We start from the raw sequence: 17,500 nt of genomic DNA on the forward strand, positions 1-17,500 counted from the left end.
ATTTATTATTTTCATTGTTATTCTTATTGTTATATTTCTTGTTGCTGTTATTATTGTTATTATTATTATTGTTATTATCATCATCATTAATAGTAGTAGTAGTAATAGTAGTGATGGTGGATGTACTACTATTTATATGATCATGTTATTCAAATGATCATTAGAATTGTAACTTCTTATTATAATTGTAGTTGCTATTCTTATTGTTATATTGTCTTATGTTTATATCACCCTTATCTTTCCAGTGTTTATATTATTGCCAATTTTATCGCCCTCAATTACTTTCATTCATGCTCGTAAATATTGACGTTACTTTTGTGGTGCCACATCTTGACATCGTATTTATTATCGCTATTTTTTTATTTTTTTTATTATTTTCTTATTCAGGGAAGATAGCTATTGAGTCATATATTTTAGGATCGAGTCGAAGAATTATCATCAGCATGGATACTAAATAACAGCAACAGTGACACACAGATAAAATGACACAGCAATTGTGATAAAAAAAGTGGTGAAAAAAATGTAATAAAACTTGTTCCCTTTCTGTCACCCTCGAGTTGATATACGTATTCCTTGATGTGTGGAGCATGTTGATGATACTCAGGCTGATATTGCATGTAGATTATAGCCCTGTTGATATAGGCGACGGCGGGGGGTCTGATCCGCACCGGCGATACGGGCCCTGGCTTGGTGTGCCGCCGGGCGTACGGGCGGGTGGGCGGGTGGGCGGGCGGTGACGGGTGAGGGATTTTTTGAGAAAGGGTGGATGGGTGCAGTGTATTTTATCTTTCTCCTTCTTCCTATTATCATCATCATCATTCTCATTCTTATTCCTATTCTTATTCTTATTCGTAATCCTATTATTATTCTTATTATCATTATCATTATCATCATTATTGTTATTATTAATCGCGCCGTCTCCTTCGTATATATTTTTTTTCTTTTTCTAATTTCTTCTCTCTTTTCGTGGAAGAGGACAGGTGAAAATTAGGTTTTGAGTTTTCTTTCTTCTTCTTTTCCTCTATTTCTGTTTTGGATTTTATTAATTTGAATTTCGTCGATCATTCCCGTGTGGCCTTTTGTTCTCCTTTCGAGTCTTTGGAAGTGCATTGTTTGTATTTGTGATTGATTTTTTTTTTCTTATTTTTCTCTTTTTCCTTTTTTCATTGTGTTCTTTTCATTGTCGATTGTTCTTACTTTGACTTCGGGGAAAGATAACTAAGGGCGTTCTGTTTGCATTATTTATTTATCGTTTATCAAATCGGTTTTCGGCAAGCTGTGTGTGCGGGTTTACGATGTGTATTAAATAGTTTAATGATGATTAAAGAGGTCAGACATTGCCACGTTGCAATTGCAGGCGCAATACACATGGGTCTTCCCCCGTGGTATTTTCTAATCATGATTATATAATTTGCAGGTTTAATTACTTCCTTGGTGCGGGGGTAACGAAACTAGCCCTTATTGTCAGAGGGGGATAAGGGTGAATTAAGCATGCGAGGGAGAGTCAGAAGCGCGTTGCACATGCCTTGATCGGCCGCAACACCCCGGGGGTCCGCGCTCCCCCCCCCTCCACCTCCCCTCCCGTCCCCCCCCCGGGTGGCGTCTCTATTGTTCCTGCCAAACTACCGCGAATTACCCCCCCCCCCATCCCACCCCACCTCAAGGGATGGTCTGGCCGGGGCGCAGCGGTAATCGGTGTCGTAGACCGAATTAATTTGGTGTTTACGTGTTGTTAGCGGTCGTGGGAAATTTTGTTTTATTGGCGCGCTGGACTTTTTTCTGTAACTTTGTATCTCTCTCCCTCGCCTCTTTTTTTTTTTTTTTTTTTACTTTGCAATGTGAACATGTTGCAAGGGCTCCTGCTGGGGGGATGATCGGCGCGGATACGTGAGATGTAATCACCTGATTATGGGTCATATCTGTCTCTTAACGACCGCCATTTTCAATCATTATCCGAATAACTGCCGCTGATTTTTTTGCGGTGCGGTGTTTTTGTTGTTGTTTTGCTTTGTTTTTTGTATTTTTTGATGTTTTTCGTTTACTTTTGTAAACAATTCTTTTATAGATATTGATTTTTAAAATTGTATTTGATGATTTTTTTTGTTTTATTGATAAGTTAGATAAATAAACACACACACACACACACACACACACACACACACACACACACACACACACACACACACATATATATATATAAATTCCCTTAAATACTGTGAACTTTGTCTCCGACGTGGTTTCAAAATTCGGCGGAGGTGTGCTTTCGAGTCCTCAAAAATATGCGGACGTCATAGTTCGTGTATGTTCGCTTCTTGTAAAGGAAATTGCTTGTCGTGAAGAGGGAGAAAGATTATACGGGAGTTAGTAGGATTGCTGGTTTGTGTGTGTGCGTGTGTATGTGTGTGTGTGTGTGTGTGTGTGTGTGTGTGTGTGATGTGTCCCCATTTGTAACGCTTCTGTATTTTATCTGTGTATTGTATAAACACTTCCTTTTTATCACGGTGAGCTACGAGAGAGAGAGAGAGAGAGAGAGAGAGAGAGAGAGAGAGAGAGAGAGAGAGAGAGGGGGGGAGGGGGGGGGGAGGAAGAAGGAGAAAAAGAGGAAAAGGTGGAAGAATGGAAGGGAAGGAAGGTTGGGAGAAGAGGAGAGAAAGCAGGTAGGGAGAGAAAAGAGAGGAGAATGAAGAGAAAGGGAGAGAGAGAGGGGGGGGGGGGAATAGGGGAAGGAGAAGGAGAAGGAGAGCGAGCAAATGAAAGCGATGTTTTCTCGCTTTTATCTGGCAGTAACGTCTTCGCAAAGTGTCGTGATTTTTCTTCTTCCGCGAGACAATGCCAGCTGTGGAAGGGCTTTCTCACTGCCAATAAAACCATCAGTGTGTCGTCTCTCCCTCTTTCCCCCTTTCCCCTACCCCTAGCCCCTAGCCCCTACCCCTATCTCCTTGCCTCCTACTCCACCTACCTTTCTTATCCTACCCCCTCCCCTCACCTACCCCTGCCTCCCCTCCTCCATCTCCTGTACCCTCCCTCACCTACTCCCATCCTCCTCCCCGCCCTTGGCCTCCTCCCTTCCCTTACTCTCCTCCCCTCCCTCACCATCCTCCCCTTCCTCACCCTCCTCTCCTTCTTAACTCCCCCCCCCCCCCTCCATTCTCGCGTCTAAACTAACCATGTAGTGAAACCGGTATTTAAGAGTTATTCAGAATTTATTCTCGAAATTTCGTATTACTCACAAGTTTACTTCACTACCCCTTCTCCCCCTCTCCTCCTCCCCCTCACAAATGTCCCCTCCCCCTCTCCCCTCCACACACAAATACCCTCTCCCCCTCCCCCTCCCCCCTCCCCACACAATCACCCTACGCCCCCCTTCCTCCCTCCCCACACAAACACCCTACGCCCCCCTCCCTCCCTCCTATAAACACGAGCGAGTATGTTAAGAGCTTTTGTAAGTGCTCGAAATTTCTCTGCTCCTTATCATCTCCCACACTCTATCTCTCTCTCTCTCTTTTTCTATCTTTTTTCCTTTTTCTTCTCCTTTTCCTCCTCCTTCTTTTTCTTATGTTTTTCCTTTGCTTATTCTTCTTCCACCTTCTACTACTTCTTCTTCTTCTTCCTCTCTTCCTCCCTCTCCTCCTTCTTCTTCTTCTTTTTCTTTTTCTTCTTATCCTTCTCCTTTTCCTTCTTCTTCTCCCATTTCTTGATATTTTGCTTCTTCTTCTTCTTCTCCCTCTCCTTTTTTCTTCTCCTTCTTTTTCTCCTCCTCCTTCTTCCTTCTTTGCCTCTTCTTCTTCTTCTTCCTCCTCCTCCTCCTCTTCTTCTTTCTTCTTCTTCTTCTTCTTCTTTTTTCTTCTTCTTTTTCTACTTCTTTTTAAGCCTCAACTCCCTTGGCGCGTCCTGTAGTACATTAGGAAGGTCATCAGCGGAGAGGGGGGAGAGGGGAGGGACGGGAAGGGGGTTGGAGGAGGAAGGGGAGATGGGGGAGAGGGGAGGGTGTCTTTGAGCGATCTGTTCAACCTCGCCTGTCATCAGGACCCTCGCGCCTCTTTTATTATTTTTCTCCTTTGCTTTTACTCTGTCTTTCTCCCGTTCACTCATATGCTGTCTGTTTTTTTTCCCTCTCTCTCTCTGTTTTTTTCTTTTTTTTCTTTCTTCCCCCCCCCCCCCCCCACTCTCTCTCTCTCTCTCTGTTTTTTCCCTCTCTCTCTCTCTCTCTCTGTTTTTTTTTCCCTCTCTCTCTCTCTCTCTGTTTTCTCTCTCTCTCTCGCTCTCTCTCTTTCTCTCTCTCCCTCCCCCTCCCCCTCCCCCTCCCCCTCCCCCTCCCTCCCCCTCTCTCTTTCTCCCTCTCCCTCTCTCTCTCTCTCTCTCTCTCTCTCTCTCTCTCTCTCTCTCTCTCTCTCTCTCTCTCTCTCTCTCTCTCTCTCTCTCTCTCTCTCTCTCTCTCTCTCTTCCTCTCTCTCTCCCTTCCTCCATCCCTTCCTCCCTTCTCACCCTCCATCCCTCCCTCTGTATAATCCCCTCCCCCTATCGCTGTATGACTCTTTACCCCCTCCCCCCTTTCTTCCCCCCATTTTTTTTATCTACCCATTCACGCGTTTCTCCTCAACCCCTCACCCCACTCCACCCCCACCCATCTCACCCCACCCCACCCCCACCCCATCTCACGCCCCCAAGCATCGTCGCGGGCGTTCGCGTGAAGCGTAGCATCTCGGCCTTCGTCCCTGACTTGTGACTTACGGGCGTGGCTTTTCCTTCTTAATCCTCCATAAACCACGCCCTTTCGGTTTCCCTCTTCGCCCCTGTGTGCGAAACGTCTTCCTGAAGGCGTTTGTCAAATTTCTTGTCACCTTCTGTCTCCTCCCCTCTCCTCACTTTCGTTGATTCTGTCCTCTTTTTCTCTCATTTTCTCTGCTCGTTCGTCTCGCCTCGTTCCGGCCGACTGGTGTCCCGCTCCGCTTTCTCGTAAACGATGCGTTCAGGTGGTGGAGGTGAAGAACGTTTCTGCGAATGTGAATTACGAAACGCGCGTTTTGAAAGAGATCGGGCTTTAGCGGAGGAGAGACCTGTCGGGGAATTATCTGTTTTCCTGCGGTTTGTGAGTATTTATAGCGGATTATTTGGCGATACAACCAACCCGCGCTTGACGGCTAGGTTTTAAGTCACGATTATCTTTTTATTTTCGGTTTTCTTTTTTATATTATTTGTATTTTCCTTTTTATTTTAATTTTGTTTATATTTTTATTTTATTTTCATTTTCTTTTTTATTTCATTTTGATTTTCATTTTTTAATTTTCTTTTAATTTCCCTTTTTCTTTTAACTCTATTCGTTGTTTCCCATCCTTCCTTTGGCTCTCCTAGTCGCCATTCCGCCTCGAGGGATCTGTTTACTCTTGTGTGACTCGGCCTTGTCCTGACCTGACCCGGCGTCGATGACCCGGGATGACATACTGGCAGCGTTACCACAACAGCGGGTCGGGTTACCGGGTGGAAGGGCCTTTTGAGGGGATTAGGGGCGGGTAATGATGACGTCTGGCGGGAGGCGGTGCTATATTGTGTGTGTGTGTGTGTTTGCGTGCTATATAGGCGAAAAAGAGGAAGAGAGAGAGAGAAAGAGAGAGAGAGAGAGAGAGAGAGAGAGAGAGAGTTCTGATTTAGTTAGCAATCGAAATTGATAAGTATACAAAGTTAATATTTTTTGGAGTTTTCTTCCTTCTTTGTGTGTGTGTGTGTGCCTTCCTCTCACTCTTTGTATCTCACTCTATCCCCCCCCTCCCTAGCCCTCCCCTTTCTCTCCCCCCACCCTATCCTGCTGGAGCGCTAGTAATCAGTCACGTATGCCACCGGTGAACCCTACGGAGAATGCCCCGTGCCATATGCCCTCTCTGGCTCCCACTCCTCTTCCTCTTCCTCTTGCTCCTCTTCCTCCTTCTCTTCCCACTCATTATTATTTTATTGTATCGTTTCCTTTTTTCTCTTTCTCGTTTTATTTGTGTCTCTTTGTTATTGTTATTTTGCCTTTACTCTTTTCAGTTCTTTTCTTTTCTTTCTCTGTCTTCCTTCTTCTCTTCTCCTTTTCCGTCACTCCCTCCTTGCTTTTCTGTTTCATTCTTTTCTTCCTTATTATCTTCGTCAATTTTGTTCCTTTTTATTTATTCTTATATTTAATCTCAGTTTTGTTGTCGGTTTGTCGGGTGTCTTTTTCCTCTCCTTGCGTTTCATCTTTCATCATATTGTTAATGGCTTCCTCTCTCTATTTTGTCTTTGTTTCTCTTAGATTTTTATCGTTGTTGTCATCTTTATTAGAGCTATATTTTCATCAGCAACACGAAAGACAAATAAACAGTCAAATAGACAGACAGACAGACAGGCAAGGAAGCAGACAGACAGACAGACAAACAGACAAACTGACTGACAGCGACATACAGACAAAAGGGTAACATCAGAAAGCTATGCTATTCATTTGCCCAGTATCACAAGCAAACATAGAATCAATGAACTCTTTCCGAGGATCAGCCTCTGAGTGTGTGAATGAAAACTGCATATCCTTGCCAAGCCATAATGCATTTAAGACAGTGTTGTATATCCACGTCAGCCTCAACGCGTTTTAAACACTCATTCTCTTAACGTTCAGCCATGCTTCGCTTTTCATTGACTTTGTTGTGTGTCTACCCCCAAGCCTCCCCTCCCCTCTACTCCCCTTCTTTCTCTTAACCCCACATCTCCTCTCCCTTCCTCCCTCTTCTTTCATCCCTATACCCCTCCTCCCTCTCCCTTTCTCCCTATACCCCCTTCCTCCCCTCCTCCCTCTCCTTTCATCCCTCTACCTCTCCTCCCTTCCTCCCTCTACCCTTCCTCTCTACCCTTCCTCCCTTCCCTCCCTCTACCCCTCCTCCCTTCCCTCCCTCTACCCCTCCTCCCTTCTCTCCCTCTACCCCTCCTCCCTTCCATCCCTCTACCTCTCCTCCCTTCCCTCCCTCTACCCCTCCGCCCTTCCCTCCCTCTACCCCTCCTCCCTTCCCTCCCTCTACCCCTCCTCCCTTCCCTCCCTCTACCCCCTTCTTCCCTCTTCCTTCCCTCCCCTCCCGGCTCCTCACACCTCACTTAATATATAAGTGCGTGTCTCACTTAAATTGTCACGGTCCGCTTTTTTTGTTTCCCTAATTTTGGCTTTTGTATTTTTAAACCCAGATGTATGGTGTGCTTTGCATGCTATTTACATATCCAGGCTCCCCATTGTGTTGTATTTATTTACTTATCAATTTGTTCTTTGTATTTAATCCCCCTCCCCCCTCACCAACTAGAGTACACACAGCTATGCCCTCACGTTCGGTGTTTTTATTTTATGTAATGTTGTTATGAGAGCTATTTTCTTGTTATTATCTTATTTACGTTTTTCAGTGTGCCCGTACCCTCTGCTCCCACTCTCCTTTTGTTCTCTGGTAAACGTCTTTAAAGGTTTTTGGTTCCAAATGGTTCCAAATGTATTTTATAGTGGTATCGTAATAATGATATGATTAATTATTACGTGAATTTGAAAGAGAGAGATAGAAAAAGAGAGAGCGAGAGAGAGAGAGAGAGAGAGAGAGAGAGAGAGAGAGAGAGAGAGAGAGAAAGAGAGCGAGCGAGCAAGCAAGAGCGAGAGCGAGAGAGAGGACAGACAAGAACCATCAGTAGGTTTCGCATGTGCGTGTGCATATTTATCTCCGAAAAGTGTAATATAAGTGTCTGTGTGCGCTCTGCCTGCACTCCGTCACGGGCCTGAGGTATGACAGGTCGTTCTGTGGGATGGGTCGCCTTTATGATTCTTTGGCGCTGAGGTGTGTTCCTCGGGCGATACTTATTTCGGGCGATTGTCAGTCGTAAGTTGTGGCAATCAGGCTATGACGTCACCGTTAGCATTATCCGAATGACAGAATTGTTGAGGGTGGGGAGGCTTTGTTTTCCTTTTTTTTTTCTTATCCGTCTTGTCCCGTGGCTTTGTTGTGAAGAATTTGGTTTGGAGAGTAAGTGTGTGTTTGTCTGTGTGTGTGTGTGTGTGTGTGTGTGTGTGTGTGTGTGTGTGTGTGTGTGTGTGTGTGTGTGTGTGTGATGTTCATCGTTATGATTGTCCAAACCTATTTGCATATGGGAATGATACATTCCTTCTCTCTGTATCTGTCCACTTATCTGTCTGTCTATCTACTTGCCCCTTCCTCCGTCCTCTCCCTCCCTCCACTTATTCTTCCTTCCCTCTTCCTCCCGTTCCTTCCCTCCACCTTCCTTCTCGCCCTCTAACCTCCATCTATCCTTCCCTTCTTACCTCCATGTATGATACGTAAGTCTGGAAGAAAAGTGGGGCTTGAAGGAGGGGAAGGGGGAAGGGGGAGAGAGGGAGGAGAGGGGAGGGGAGACCTATGGGAACATGTGGCTCGTGTGTTGTGATTGTCAGGGCAGTCAGCGGTGAGTGATGGCGCTGACACCGCTGACAAACTCGAGGCCGGGGCGAGTATCGCTCTCTGTCTCGTTGCAATTTGCTCTTCTCTCTGGTCGGAAGCCGAACCGAGAGGCCGACAGACGAGGGCTAATCGTCGAAACCGGAGCCGACAGGGAGGGAGGGGGGTGATGGAGAGAGAAAGGGGGGGGGGGAGAGGGAGAGAGAGATAGGAAAGAAAAGAAAGAGATATAAAAAAAAATGAAAGAAAGAGAATGGATAGATTGCTTGAATGAATAGATTTGTCCTCCGTTACCTGTTGATGTTCCTCTGTTTTTGTTCCCCTGTTTTTTTTTTGTTTGTGTTTTTTTTTTTTTTGTTTTTCATTTTTTCCCCTATGCTATGCCCACCCACACTTATATCTTATCACCACCTACTACCCCCCCCGCATTCGTTTAATGCCCTTTTTTCCCTCATGCCCCCTTCACCACTTTCTATTCCTTTCACCCTTTCCTCCCTTCTTATCAATCGTTTACTTCTCCCTTCCCCTCTCCCCGCCTGTTCCCCTCTCTCCCCTTCTCCCCTCTTCCCTCTTCCCCTCTCCCCTCTTCCCCTCTCCCCTCTTCCCTCTTCCCTCTTCCCCCACCGCTTCTCTCCCTCTTCCCCTCACCACTCTCCTTCCCTCCCCCTCCTGGTTCCTTCGCAGCGCCCTCTGTTAGCACTTAAGGGGCCGAGTGGTTCGCGTGTGTCACCCTGAGAGTTCGAATCCCAGCTAACAGATTAGATCAGTCAAGCTCGGAGTGATTCGCTTCATTACTGGGTTTAGGAGAGCCGTAAATACCCCGAGGGCAGGCGGGGCACGGCTCCTTGGTGCCAGCGCTCCCTCCCTCCCTCCCTTCCCTCTCTACCCCTACCCTCCTCTCCCCCTACCCTCCTCTACCCCTACCCCTCCCCCAGTCACTCCTCTCCCCAGGGGCTTCTCCTGCTCGTCCTCTTTCGCGGACTTTCTTTTCTGCTCTTCTTTTTTTTGCTTGTATTCCCCTTCTCTTTCTTCTTTATTTTCTTCTTCTCCTATTCTTCCTTTTCCTCTTGTTCTTCCTTTTGTTCCTCCTGTTCTTCCTCCTCTTCCTCCTTTTCCTCCTCTCTACTTCCCTCCCTGCTTTCATCATCCTCTCTTCTGCTTCTCTTTCATTTCTCCCTCTCCTTCCTTCTCCGCCTTCTCTACAACCTCTGCTCCTCCCCCCTCCCCCCCTCCCCCTTGCCTTCCTCCATTCCCCTTCTCTTCCCCCCTCCCCCCCTCCCCCTCGTCTTCCTCCATTCCCCTTCTCTTCCCCCCTCCCCTCTTCCTCCTTCCTACCGCATACCATGTTATTTCCTCCCCTTCATAAACATTCCTAACTTATAATGTGTGCATTTTCCACCTGCATTCATATTTATTCACGTTTTGCCTACAGCCCATTTCTCTTCTTCGCAGCTTCTGTCCCCATAAGCCTTCGCTGCCGTCACGCCCACAACGCCCACGTTTTCCGCTTTCTTTTTCTTGTATCATATTTTCCACTTCTTTGTATATGTTGCGTTACTCATTTTCGTAGAATAAAGTTCACAACAGCTATTGCCTCGTTTATCTCTTCTTCTTGTGGGTGGTTCTGCCCCGCTTCTGTGCCCTCTCTTTCCTCTCTCTCTCTCCTTCTTTCACTCCCCATTCTCTTTTTCTATTCTCTCTTTCACCGTCTCCCATCCTTCTTCACTTCCTTCCCTTCTTCTCTCCTCCTCTCTCCCTTCCTCCTTTCCCTGATCTTCTTCTACCCTCTCCTCCCCCACCCTTCCCTTCCTTCCACTCCCATTCTATCTCATTCCAAATTCATTCCATCCCATTTCTCCCTTCCTCCTTCCCATCCCTCCCTCTTTCCTTCCCTCCTTGTCATTCCATCCCATCCCATCCTTTACTTCCTCTCCTCTCCTCTTCTCTCCTCCCATTGCCACCCCGTTCCCTCTCTTTCCTCTCTCCTCTCTTCCCGTTCCTTTCCCTCCCTCCATCCCGCTCTCACTTCCCTCCTCCACCCTCCCTGCCCTTTCCCCCCTCCTACCCTCTTCGTCATCCATCCCCACCCCTCCCCTCCCCTCCCCCCTTCCCCCCGCCCAACTCGAGTAGGAAACGGTGCCATCCGTCAGCATTTATCGGGGCATCAGTGCCATCCGATAGCATCTGTCGCCGTCAACACAGCCTCGGAGACTCACTTGAAGGTGGCATTATTCGGGGAATTAAGATTGTTGATTAACCTGAGCACTTTACGGCCATCTTGTTTTAGAATGTTAGATAACTTTGAGCTCGGGAAGGTCTTCATTCACTCCTTATCAGGGAGCGTTTGTCGGGAGGAGAGGGGAGGAGGGGAGGAGGAGGCTTGTGGGCTTTGTGTGTGTGTTTATATATGTTGTTCGCGTTTGCGTTTGTTTAATTTTATAGTATTGAAGTCTGCACGTTTGTGAGGGTTTGCGTGCGTTCAGGTATTTAAAGTGTGTGCACGTGTTTCTTTTTTTTATTTTTTTGTGAGTGTGTATGTTTGCGCGCGTTCCCTCGAGTGTGACGGATTTCAACGTAGTCAGTCCGTTTAATTGCGGTCGCTGTGCGGATGCATATATTATTGACTGCTTGCCTCCAGAACGAACTCTTGATAAAAAAAAATATCTTAAGACATAGTAATAGATTCTAATATCGCAGTAAGAAAAGAGAAATGGGAAGGATAAATTTGAGGATGTGAAAGGAAGGAAAAGGGAAGGGACAAGCCAGAGGAGGGGAGGGGGAGAGAACCACCTCTGCTGTGGTTGAACGGGCCGGAAGTGTGTGAAGTACGGCAGAAGTTTCCTTAATGTACCGTTTATGTCACGCCAGCCCACCCAAGTGTCACGACACCCCTTCCCGTGAGTCGTGGAGATACATTCCTCGAGTCCCGCTGAGCCAGGAATCCTCCCCCCTCCTCTCCCTCGCCCTGTATCGGCCGTCCGAGGAGCCTCAGGTATCAGAGGGGATGTGGGGGGGGGGGGAGCCTCCGCCCACCCAGGTGCCTCAGCCTCCGCTACGATCTTGGCAACTTTTTACAAGTCGCAAATGAGGCTTTGAAAGCTCCCTTGAGTTGGGGCAGTGCTTCTCACGCGGCGTTATCCGTTGCCCATCTGCAGGGGGAAGGAACAGCGGGCCCGTGTGTATGCGCAGCGATAAAGCCAGTGTTTAGTGGGCGTGGTGTTGAGGGAGAATGTAGCACTGTTCGGGCAATTAGTGGCTTAACCAGCGTGTCTGGGTTATGGCACCGCCACGTTCTCCGGCTGCCAGTGCCAACCTCCCCCCCCTCCCCGTTCCCTCGTGCCCTCCCCTCCCCTCCCCTCCCCTCCCCTCCTGTCACTGCTTTTTACTCTGCTCTCATTTCCTTTTCCTTGTTTCTCCCCTTCACTCTCTGATTCCTTCCATTTCCACGATCCCCGATTATTCCTATTATCTCTATCCCTCTCTCTCCACCCGTCATCAGCCGTCGCTCGCTTACCTTTTCCTTCTTCACCCTCGCCCTTTCGTCTCGTAATCATCATCATCATCATCATTATCATCACGCATCTTGGACTTTCCCCTTTCCCCTTCTCTCTGTAATCGCCGCTGCCTTGTCATTTTTCACTTTCCCATGTCATGCTCCTCCGCCGGCCCTTCATTGATTAATTTCCTTTGTAGTTTTTATTTCAGCCGAATGGAAGGGGGGGGGGGCTCCGTTTTGCGTGATTTATCGCCCCCCCCCTCCCCCCCCACCTCGCGTCCCGTCCCGCGTTTTCCCACGATTCCTCTTGCTTTGCGCTGTTCGCTTCCGATTCCAAGGTCAATCGTTTATTGTTTCAACCCTTCGTTCTATCTTCGTGATCTTCTTCCTCTTCCTCTTCCTCTTCCTTTCCTCTCCGTTTTATTTTGGGTAGTTCTGTATTGTTTATTTCCTGCTTGTGGTTTTCTTCGGCTTTCTCCTTGCATCTTTGGATCATTGCAATTTCATTTTGTCGTGTTACGGACCCGTAAGCTTTAGAGGAAAAGAATAAGGAGGAGAAAGAGAAAAAAAAATAAAGAGAAAACAAAAAATAAGAACAAGAGAAAAAGAGCCTTGCCACTTGACACCAGCCCGTCCACGCGATGAGACGGCACGAGTCCACCAAAGACAGATGGATATCCAATAAAAGATAAACACCAGAAACAAGTCGACACGAGCTGCACATTCTGTCCGAGTGTCACCCAGACCAGCGAGTGGGGCTGGGCTGGATAAATCACAATTAGCCACAACCACCCACAGACGCCGCAAAAACAGAGAGAGAGAGAGAGAGAGGGAGAGAGAGGGTCTGGCCCGCCTTCTCCATCTTCCTCTCCCTCTCGTCTCCACATTCCCCTGTCTACTAACCCGCCTATCTGTCTTCTTGCTGTGTGTGTTTTTTTCTGATCTTTATATTGGCTGTTTATTCTCTTCCTTTCCTTAGTGTAATTGGTGTCTCGTGTTCGTAATTTATGTGGATTATTTGTCGTTGAGTCAGTCTCAAACTTGTTTTCTATTTAACTTTTTTAATTCCTTTTTATTTTTTATTTTTCGTTTTCTTCTTCTTTGTCTTCTTTTTTTTTACTTCTCTTTTTGGTCTTCTACCTCCACTTGTTCTTCCTTTTTTCTTATACTTTCGTAGCATGCACTCTCGGTGTGTAGGATCGGTATGAATTCACACGGTGTACACTGTACACGTCCAAGGTACACGGAAATGAGCGTGCGTTACATCCGTTTTTTGTGGCTGAGATCTTTTTAAAATCAACACCAAGACTGAAAAAATGCGCTAAAAGCCTTTCCCCTCTTGCCACGATCCTCTTACAGCAAAAAGCGAAGGTAATGACCCAAGCTGCCAGGTACAAGTTTGAAGATCCTCCCCTCTCCTCTCCCTCCCCCTCCCTTTTCCCCTCCCTCTCCCTCCCTCTACCTCTCCCTCCCTTTCCCCCTCCCCCTCCCTTTCCCCCTCCCCCTCCCCCTCCACCTCCATTCCCGATGCCCAACCCTATCCCCAACCGCCTTCCCCGGCCTGGTGCCGCTCGTGCCTGCAGGGAAATTACCGTGAAATGCTGTAGTGCCAAGTGCCTGTGGTGGGACGCGGCGGCGGTTGCGAGCGGTGGCACCGGGAGGAGGGACGGGATTGAGATGAGGGTGGGGTGGGGGGGGGTCCAGTTGGTGGTGGTCGTGACGCGGCAATGTCAGCGGAGCAGTGACGGAGGGGGAATAGTGACGACGGATTGGTTGCGTTGTTGAATAATAATTATGGTGGTTTTCATGATGAATTAATGATAGTGGCGGGTGTCTTGAAGGGATGATGATGAAGATGATGGTGCATTGATGATTTAAGCGAAGGCAGATGATGGCTCCTAAGTAGCCGCGGTGGTGATGGTTTAATGACAGCATGTTTATTTATGAGTGGGTCGTGATGAGAGGTTGATGGGGTGATGATGGGGGTCGTCGGCGTGAGGTGGTTCGGCCGGCGGGGTTAGCGGCGGTTCGGCGATTGTGTTGTGAGTGAAACGCGTGTGGACGTGTTGTTAGAGTGGTGATGGGGCGATTACGTTGTTGGTGGGACCACCTTTAGTGTGTTGTTAGAGCGATTGTTTTTGTTTTCTCTAACAAGCGAGTTATTTAGAGGTATGTGTGTGTGTTCTTGTGTTGGGCTGGTTGTAAGGGTGAGGTTGTAATTGGGTTGTTAGCCCGCTAGAATATGGTGTCATTGAGCATGCGTTATTAGTGCCCGGTTGCTGCCGTTTGCATACTTAAAAGCCAGGTAAAGCCAGTTGCCACGAAGGAACGTGGTCGCAGGAATATGGGCAAAACTACCGTTGAGAAGAACCCCACCTCCAAACCAGCACTTCCTTCCTCCCCCTCCCCCTCCTCCCCCGCCTCCTCATCCCCAAGCCATCTTCCTGTTCAATCCTGCTCTCTGCCCCCCCCCACCCCCCTCTTCCTCGTCTCCCTCCACCTCGACTTCCTCCTGCTATCCCTCTTGCTCCTCCTCGACTCCCCTCCTGCTCCCCCCTCCCTCCTGCTCCTCCTCGACCCCCTCCCCCTCCACCCGGCAGTGAAACGTGACGCCGCGTGTCACCGCCCGCGTCGTCGTCGTCTTAAGGATAATTAATGAGGTCTCAGGAGGACATAATTATGGCATCTCAAGACAAGGCGAAGGAGGAGACGTCAGAGGGCGCCGCGATCAAAGGAGGGCGAGCCGGCACGCGAGAGCTCGAGGTTGGCTGACGAAAGCGCGACTCCGGCGGCGGAAAGCGCTTCCTGCGAGGCGGCGACGGCGGCGGCGGCGGCTGCGGCGGCGGCGGTGTGCGAGTTAGACTTTTATGGGTGCCACTATTAGTTCATTGTGTATATTTGTATACCTGTTTGTCCATTTTTTTATTGTATAGTTTCCCTAGAATATTACAATACTTATGTGTGATGTGTGTGTGTGTGTGTATATATATATATATATATATATATATATATATATATATATATATGTATATATATGTTTTTATATATGTATATTTATTTATGTATATATATATAATATATGTATATTATATATATGCTTATATATATATATTTATGTATATATATTAATATATATTTATATATATAATATATATATTTTTACATATGTATATATATGCATATGTATATATATATATATATATATGTATGTATTTATGTATATTATATGTATATATTTATATATCATATTTACATATATATATTATATATATACATATATATATAATATATATATACATACATATATATATACATATATATACATATATATATATATTTATATATATACATACATACATATGTGTTAATGTTCTGTATTGACACAAAACTAACAAAAGTCTCTTTTCTCTTCAGGTAAGGCTCGCAGTTCGTGTGTGGCTGGCGCTGTGGACGAGTTGGTATGTAACATTATTTCTCTTTCGTAATAGACATGTTCGATCATTGCATTGGTGGGATCACGCGTCAGGTATTTTCCTCTTTCATTCCCTTGTTTATCTTTTCATTTGGAATCGGAGAGTTATCTTTGATTGTATCTTACTTTGAATCAGATTATACACGGCTCAGTAGTTCGTCAATTCGTATTATACGCGGATTATGATGGTTGGTTTTCCATTATGAGACGAAGTTACAGTTTTAGACATATTGTCAATGTATGTCAGGAGGTGGGAGGGGAGGCGAGGGCGCAGCAGGCTTTGTTATATGACACTCGGAAATGCTGCTTTTTATAGCGAGTCCCGTGTTTATTTTAACGTTAGAATTGATGCCATTCGTAACATAATCTCCGAAGTCTGCGTGCCGTTCAGTACCTCTGAAGTATTTAGAGGTCTTGGTGATTTTATATATTTTTTTAGTTTAATTGTGTATTTGTGCTTGCATCGGTACTTGCTCCTTAAAAACGTATATTACTCATATCTACATACATAGTATTCCCGTCACGTTAAGATAAAGGATGCGAATACTGAATGCTAATAAAAAGGGAAGAAGGGAGTGAAGAAGGAAAAAAAGTGAAGGAAAGGACCTAGGGAATATGAATAACTCAAAAAAGGGGCAAGGCAATAACTAGAAATGAATAAATTGAGACGAACTCGTTCTTACGAAGTGGAGCCAAGGAGTAAAAGGTAAGAAAATAAAGGAAACAATCGAAAGGGAGTAAGGGAAGGAGAGGGGGAGGGGGGAGAAGGTAGGGGATGGGACTCAGAGGCAGGGAAGGGGAAGGTGGGGGGGGAGTACGTCACCCGCTTTAGGATAGTCTGGTCAACGACAATTTATGCCCGCCCGCAAAAAAGGGGCATCCGCAACTCCCCGCCGATAAAGCCTGTAATAATGCTAATAAATGGGACTCTCGCTTACTCATCGCTCGCGGCTCTCAACGCTAAACCTCTTATTTATCGCCTTATCTCCATCGCAGCCTTAATTATAATTGTGTTGTCGGCATGGGAGAATTAGCCAATGCGGAGCGATTAATTACAGATTATGATAACCAGCCGCTTGTTTAGGAGACGGGGCGAGGACGGTATTGCTCGGTCATTAGAGGTAATTATTTCCCTGGTTTAATGTTCTTGAAAGATGATATCGTCATTTTTTTTATTGTTGGTATTATTATTATTATTATTATTGGAGCGCGCAATTATCCCCGACGTGGCGTTTCCGATCGCCGGTCGCGGGACCCCTCCAGCTCGACCCTACAAACAGGATATGTAAATTTGTACATCCTGTATGCAAATAACCGTGACGTCAGCATTATTGCAGGGGTGAAGACACATCCATACACAAGCGGTTTAATTGCAAAAAAGCACTCCTATCCCCCCTACCCCCCAACAACTACCCCCGCCAGCTTCCCCAACCCCTGGCAACGAGGCGCCTTCGACCTGTGAGAAGGGTGGTCGTGGGTGCCGTAGGTGTGGTGGAGGCGTCAGCTTGCTCACTCCGGTGGGGCAGGAGGGGAGTTTTGAGTGCGTGTGTGTGTGCTTGTGTGTGTGTGTGTGTGTGTGTGTGTGTGTGTGTGTGTGTGTGTGTGTGTGTGTAAGTGTGTGTGTGTGTGTGTGTGTGTGTGTGAGTGTAAGTGTGTGCGTGCGTGTGTGTGTGTGCGTGCGTGTTCCTAAATATGCGCTTTTGTGATGGGAATCATTTCTCTCGAAGTTGCAGATTATGATTAAATGACATGCCTGTGTAAGTTAAACAACACATGCACATATAATTAAAGCGACGGTGCTGCTGATACGATAATAACATTATTATTGATAATGATAGCATAGAAAAGAATTATGATAATGGCACTGTTTAAGATGCTAATACTGATAAGAGCCGTGATGACATAATTCAGAAATGAAATACCAGGAATATAAGTATAGTGCTGATGATAATGCTGATTACGATGCCTCTAATAATAATGATAATAACGACAATAAGATGATAAGAAGAATGATAATTATAATACTCAAGTTGATATTTCAGTTATCAAGTTAACTTATCCGCTTCTAGCAAGAAAACCCGAGCTCATCTCGGCGCCAGACTCCGG

The 17,500-nt window shown here is 46.4% G+C and overlaps 1 protein-coding gene across 22 annotated transcripts in view; it reads left to right on the forward strand.

Moving 5' to 3' along the window:
• rg (A kinase anchor protein rugose) overlaps positions 1-17,500 on the forward strand; it is a 1,000,951-nt gene that overhangs the window by 862,637 nt on the left and 120,814 nt on the right. The window contains exon 40 of one of the 22 annotated variants that reach the window (XM_086535954.1): positions 15,337-15,540. The exons of the other annotated variants lie outside the window; for them this stretch is intronic. Within the exon in view, the coding sequence (XP_086392080.1) occupies positions 15,337-15,525 (189 nt within the window). The 3' untranslated portion in view covers positions 15,526-15,540. Of the gene's footprint in view, positions 1-15,336; positions 15,541-17,500 lie in introns of those variants that run through there. 22 annotated transcript variants of the gene reach the window in all.

This window comes from Penaeus japonicus, unplaced genomic scaffold, assembly GCF_977035675.1.
Source record: "Penaeus japonicus unplaced genomic scaffold, GWHDUDI00000001_assembly GWHDUDI00000004, whole genome shotgun sequence".
Classification (NCBI taxonomy): domain Eukaryota; kingdom Metazoa; phylum Arthropoda; class Malacostraca; order Decapoda; family Penaeidae; genus Penaeus; species Penaeus japonicus.